General features: G+C 51.5%; 1 protein-coding gene across 1 annotated transcript in view; it reads right to left on the minus strand.

The window, feature by feature from the left end:
* The window catches only part of LOC133362072 (protein Wnt-5b-like), a 12167-nt gene extending 5792 nt beyond the window's left edge, over positions 1–6375 (minus strand). The window contains exons 1-2 of the mRNA XM_061581035.1: positions 6144–6375; positions 3415–3689 (exon numbers count right to left, since the gene is read on the minus strand). Of these exons, the coding sequence (XP_061437019.1) occupies positions 3415–3689; positions 6144–6375 (507 nt within the window). The remainder of the gene's footprint in view (positions 1–3414; positions 3690–6143) is intronic.
* Between the last annotated feature and the right edge of the window lie 629 nt (positions 6376–7004).

Below are 7004 nucleotides of genomic sequence, written 5' to 3' on the forward strand. Positions count from 1 at the left end.
AATCATTGTCACCACCAACACCACCACCACCACCGTCACCACCGTCATTGTTACCACCACAATCATTGTCACCACCAACACCACCGTCACCGTCATTGTTACCACCACAATCATTGTCACCACCAACACCACCACCACCGTCACCGTCATTGTTACCACCACAATCATTGTCACCACGAACACCACCACCGCCACCACCGTCACCACCGTCACCACCGTCATTGTTACCACCACAATCATTGTCACCACCACCAACACCACCACCACCACCGTCACCACCGTCATTGTTACCACCACAATCATTGTCACCACCACCACCACCGTCATTGTTACCACCACAATCATTGTCACCACCACCAACACCACCACCACCACCACCACCGTCACCGTCATTGTTACCACCACAATCATTGTCACCACCACCACCGTCACCGTCATTGTTACCACCACAATCATTGTCACCACCAACACCATCGTCATGTCACTGCCAATCGCCATTCGCCAATAAGTGGCGGTGATGTCACCACGACGGAGCTTGTGCCAGGCTGTGTGCACGTGAAGCGTCGGCAGAAGGTCACGGGGCAGACCCAGCAGGTGCCACGGGTCGACTGACCGAGATGACCGAGATGACTGGCTGATGCACCACCTGTGCCCCCTACTGTGCCAACTTGCTGTGCTTTAGCCACCCGGCGCTCCGCTCGTTGTTGTGAGCGTCGCTCCTCCGCCCTCCGTTGTTGTTGGAGGGCGACTGCCTCCGACTGCCCAGTAGCGTCCTTCACGAGCCTCCTCCACAGAGGCCGATCTTGACACCGCTGGTACCGGTCATCGGCAAGTCCACTCAGCTCCACGTCCTCCTGTACCACATCACTTCATGTCTTCTCTAGCCCGTGCCGCGCCCTTTAAGCACCCCCGATCCGTTCGAACCTCCTTTGCCAGTAGCAAAATATAATTGTTTTTTTACCATTTTATCTGGCAACTGGCAAATGAGGTTGCAATGGTGTAAATGCTTACCCCGAGCTCTGATACTCTGATGGTGCATTGTCTTTGAGTTGTGCGCCTTTTGGCGTCGTCTGGTCCAACACCATGTGAGACTAGGCTCTAAGAAAAGCTGTCTTGGGTGTGGACACAAATCAATGTCAAGGACAGTGCATACATTATCAGAGTTGTGGTTTTTGTTTGCATTCCGACCGCAGGTATTGTGGTCCATGCAAACATGACTCCTTGTAAAAAAGGTGTCAGTTTTGTTTCCAGATAAAAGGGTAAAATAAATCAATTATCACCCTCTATCCGGCCAAACCAAAGCGGTTATAGGCATGCAGTGGCTGGGCATGTGGGCTACATGGCCCAGCCAACGCAGCCTTGCCTGCCGGAGGAGCTCAATGGGACTTTGTCAAGATCTTTCAAGGATTTGTGAGCTCCTCACACAATCCAGCCTGTTGGTTAAACTCAGAATGGATTGGAGGCAGGCCAGCCTGAAATATTTCTAAGCAGATAGGGGGGTGGGGGGGGGGTCCATGTTTTGCAAGCGTAGAGGGCATGACCATGGCCAAGAAGACCCGAAGCTTTGTGTGGAGCAACAGACCAGGTAGCTTCCGCAAAGCATGGTGCAGTCGATGCAAAGATAATGCCACTCGATTGATTGAGAACTCTTCTGCCACAGAGCTGGTCATAGGCACACTGCCCAGCTACGGGAAACTCTCCACAACTGCCCCATCACCAATTGAGAGTTGTGGAGTGTCCGATGGTACAAAATACCCAGGCGGGTGCTTAGTTTTGGTGGGGCTGTAAGGGGGAGGCAAGGCCCCACCCTCTCAGTGGCACGCTCCAGTTTCAGCCAGCAGCATAAACGTGGTTGAGCAATACGGAGCCATCCCTTGACCGCAACCCGGGCAGGTGGCAAGATGCAGCAGCAGAACTGTTGAACAATACAACCCCTAAATTTCGATTTAAAGCTTCTTTCGTGACTGCAGGGATTCATCTTCTTGGTTATTTCGGTAAAGTCGTCACGTAGAAGGGAAGTAATAAAATAATACAAATAAAACACAATAAAATAATTCTCACGACGTTTCGGCCACAACGCAAGCAGCCGTCCTCAGGTGGAGAACAGATCTGTCGGTAAAGTTACGAAGAATGGAAGTAATAAAATAATACAAATAAAACACAATAAAATAATTCTCACGACGTTTCGGCCACAACGCAAGCAGCCGTCCTCAGGTGGAGAACAGGTCTGTCGGTAAAGTTACGAAGAATGGAAGTAATAAAATAATACAAATAAAACACAATAAAATAATTCTCACGACGTTTCGGCCACAACGCAAGCAGCCGTCCTCAGGTGAAACCGGGTCCGTCGAGGCGACAGCGTCTGAAATACAACCCCTAGACAACCAAGCCCAACTATATACATGTGCAGCATTTCACAAAGGGGGTGATGTAATGAGAGCCTACGTCGGATTCACGTGGCGATCGGCTTTGCCGGTCCCGCTCTACAGCCAATGGGGGGAGAGCCTGGGAGCATGGCCCCGGCGTGATCACGGGATGTCAGCCAGGTGATTGGTTCTGCTGGTCTTGGCCTCAGCCAATGGGAAGACAAGTCGGGGCCTGGTCCCGGGAGTTGATGGGGGGGATCTGGAACATTCGGCGCAGGCTGTTGAGGATTGGCTGGAGGGTACCACGTGACCCAGGCGTTAAATAAGGAGAGAGAGGAGAGACACGGGGTCAGACACGGAACTAAGAGAGGGAGAGAGAGGGGCCACGCGCGAGTGGGGCTCCGGGTGCCACGTGGCGGTGGGTCTCTGGTGTCTGTCTGCCCGCTTCCCGTTGCCTGCCAGCAACGGGGAGTGTTTGTGAGCTGCAAGAAGTGAAATAAAAGGACCGATTCCACAAGCCGTCTCCAGCGTGTTATTACAAAACGATACTTTTTCCCGTAACAGGACCCTGCGGGGTGGGCTGGTAGGAACGAGTAACCAAAGAATATAAACATAATGTATTATTACACTTGTTTAGCCAGGAAAGCCTCACTGAGTGTAAAGGTTTTTGTAGGGTCCTGCCAAGTGTTTGCAGTAGGGGGCGATGTTGCTACACCTAATCGGACGATACGAAGGGAGAGTTTGAGGCCTACTTCTAGGCTTTAGGCCTAGCTGTAGGCTTTAGGCCGCTGTGAGTTAATTTTAAATTTAAATGTTTTAATTGTTAATGTAAAAGCTTTAAATGTAAATGTTTCTATTTAAAAACATCAGGGAATGTAACATTGTGAAACATTAACTCCCTTTCACACACGCGGGGGTACGATACGAAGGGAGAGTTTGAGGCCTAGTTCTAGGCTTTAGGCCTAGCTGTAGGCTTTAGGCCGCTGTGAGTTAATTTTCCCGTAAAAAAAACATTCCTCACGACAATCCCTACCGCCCGCTCGCTCACCCGCCGGCCCGCTTCGTTGTTGTGCAGTTCCATCAGGAGGAACTTCGACAAAGACTTGCGTCGCCCTCCTTGCCTCCAGCGGTCTTTGACGCCCGCGTCCAAGAACAACTTGGCGAAATGGCGTCCGTATTTGACGTTGTCTCCGGGAAGCAACCAGGGTTGGTAGGTCCACGTGCAGTTTTGCCGGATCACCTCCGACGTGTTGCAGGCGCGCGCCACGGCGTGCACCACGCCGGCGGCGGTGAGGGCGGAGAAGAAGGCGGCCTCGCGAGAGCCTGCGCCCCCCCACCCCCCCCACCCACAAAACAATTTGATCATTTGTCTATAATGGAGGTTGTTTGTTTTTCTGGCGTAGATCGCCGAAATAGAAACGTCACCTCAACAACTCTTGGAACCTCCCAGTTCAACCAGTCTACACAACAAAGACTCATTCTTAGCAACGATTTCAGCCGCACCACCTCTACATAACAAAAGGCGCAGTCCCATTTACACGCATCTTTACATCAGCCGCACCTTAACAACTCTTGAAACCTCCCGGTTCAACCAGTCTACACAACAAAGACTCATTCCTAGCAACGATTTCAGCCGCACCACCTCTACATAACAAAAGGCTCAGTCCCATTCACAGCAGCCGCACCTTTACATCAGCCGCACCTTAACAACTCTTGGAACCTCCCAGTTCAACCATTCTACACAACAAAGACTCATTCTTGGCAACGATTTCAGCCGCACCACTTTTACATAACAAAAGGCTCAGTCCCATTTAGACGCACCTTTAAAATCATCCGCACCTTAGTTTACACAACAAAGGCTCATTCCTAACAGCGTGCTTCAGCCGCACCGAACCTCACAACAATAATATTCAGGGCCTACCCTTAGCTCCTCCCACCCTCAACCAGTATATATACACAAGGACTGTGTTCTTGGAATTTCCCTCACTTGATACAGCTGTCGTGCTGTGACGGTTCCATCTGAACCTAACCCTAATCTAGATTTGAAGCTTTCGTGACTGCAAGGATTCATATTCTTAGGTTTTTTCGGTAAAGTCACCAATGTAGGTAAAACATTAAAAGTAATAAAAGTAAAATAAAATAAAAATCACGACGTTTTGGAGGCAACACAAGTCTCCGTCACAGCCAGATTTGCTGCATCAAGTGAGGCAATCTTGAATCATTGCCTCACTTGATGCAGCAAATCTGGCTGTGACGGTTCCACCTGAAGACGGAAGCTTGTGTTGCCTCCGAAACGTCGTGATTTTTATTTTATTTTACTTTTATTAATTTTAATGTTTTACCTACACAGTGACTTTACCGAAAAAAACCTAAGAATACTAACCCTAAGCCTAACGCGCTCGTTACCCTGGTACAGCACTGACCTGTTGCCGTGTGTTGGAAAGTAAATTCTCCGCCACATTTACAACGCGGGTCTCGCGATCTTTCGCCGAGGGGACAACAACCGCCGTCACGGGCGATAGCCACGATTGTAAAGAAATTGTCCTTCGGTCTTCAAGAGGGGATTGGCCACATTCTATTTAAGCGACACTCTAAACCAGCGGTCGGGAACCTATGGCTCGCGAGCCATATATGGCTCTTCCAGTGACGACATATGGCTCCCAGGCAATTTTGAGTTGAAAAAAGAAAAAAAATCAGTTTGGAACTGATTTTAAAATACTTGTGATATTTGCTTAATAATAGTGTGTCATTTTAAAGTAAACAGAAATTAGTTTTGAAGATAAATTTCACGGGCCGCGCCTGCACGAAGCTCAACCTCACCACGTATAAACCAGACTACAAGGCCATCAGCAAAACTATGCAGCACCAGACGTCGCATTAAAAGTAAGACATTTTTAATTTATCATACGTTAAAAATACTATATGGCTCTCAATGAAATATATATAGAAATATTTGGCTTTTATGGCTCTCCCAGTCAAAAAGGTTCCCGACCCCTGCTCTAAACCAAACTGAATTGGCCGTGTCGGATGGTGGCGGGTAGACACCGCAGCATTCACGTTGATGCGATCTAACACAAAACCTTGATGATGAGCAAGCACCTTGTGAGACACAAGACACGGCTTCATACCTGGGGACTGCCTGGGCCACACTTGGGCAGGGTGACCAACCCCAACTTGAAGGGGTCACCGTCGAACAGAGACGGTCACCCCGTTGGGTGCTTTCAGGACACATCACACTACGCACCGCACACTACTACACTACTGTAGTGTGTAGTACACTACGCACTGCACACTACTACGCTACTGTAGTGTGTAGTACACTACGCACCGCACACTGCCACGCTACTGTAGTGTGTAGTACACTACGTACCGCACACTGATACGCTACTGTAGTGTGTAGTACACTATGCACCGCACACTACTACGCTACTGTAGTGTGTAGTACACTACGCACCGCACACTGCCACGCTACTCTAGTGACGTAGAACGGCTCGCTACGGCGCCTGCCTAGCGCCCGTCGCTCAAACCCGCCCGTCACCGGCAGAGGCTCGAAGCCGCCTCTGACCCGGGCGACGATCTCCTTACCCGACCGAGCCAAAGGGACCAGCCCGTCCTCCGTGCACTCTGACCTGGGCGACGATCTCCTTACCTGCCCGAGCCAAAGGGACCAGCCCGTCCTCCGTGCACTCTGACCCGGGCGACGATCTCCTTACCCGCCCGAGCCAAAGGGACCAGCCCGTCCTCCGTGCACTCTCACCCGGGCGACGATCTCCTTACCTGCCCGAGCCAAAGGGACCAGCCCGTCCTCCGTGCACGGCGCCTTGCGCTTGCGCTTCGCCTGGAACTGGTGCCGGTACTCGGCGATCGCCAGCCGCGCGCCGTCCACCACGAGCTTCGCGAAGTGCGGCTGCTGCCGGCAGACGTGGCGCTGTGCGGGGGACAGCCCCGGGGCCACGCTGCACAGCAGCAGCGGACGCTGCGAGGGGTCCACTGCCGGGGGGACCCACATTGCCAGCGACCTGCAGAGGAGGGGTGGGAGGTGGGGGGGGTCACGGTGGCTAGGAGATGTTGACTACCTCGCCTGGTACGCAGGAGGTTGTGGGTTCGATCCAAACCCTGACGATGCCTGCTGCTGCTGCTGTATATTTGGAGTCTGTGTGTCTCTCTCTCATCATCGTCACGGTGGCTAGGGGATGTTAACTCTCTTGTCTGGTACGCAGGAAGTCGTGGGTTCTATCCAGACCCTGATACCTGCTGTATATTTGGAGTCTGTGTGTCTTTCTCTCTCATCATCACGGTGGCTAGGGGATGTTGACTACCTCGCCTGGTACACAGGAGGTCGTGGGTTCGATCTAAACCCTGACGCCTGCTGCTGTATATTTGGAGTTTGTGTGTCTCTCTCATCATCACGGTGGCTAGGAGATGTTAACTACCTCGCCTGGTACGCAGGAGGTCGTGGGTTCTATCCAAACCCTGATGCCGGCTGCTGTATATTTGGAGTTTGCGCGTCTCTCTCTCTCTCATCATCACGGTGGCTAGGGGATGTTGACTACCTCGCCTGGTACGCAGGAGGTCGTGGGTTCGATCCCAACCCTGCCGCCTGCTGCTGCTGTATATTTGGAGTTTGCGTCTCTCTCT

Source organism: Lethenteron reissneri, unplaced genomic scaffold, assembly GCF_015708825.2.
Source record: "Lethenteron reissneri isolate LAM-NWPU_2019-01 unplaced genomic scaffold, ASM1570882v1 scaffold_1359, whole genome shotgun sequence".
Classification (NCBI taxonomy): domain Eukaryota; kingdom Metazoa; phylum Chordata; class Hyperoartia; order Petromyzontiformes; family Petromyzontidae; genus Lethenteron; species Lethenteron reissneri.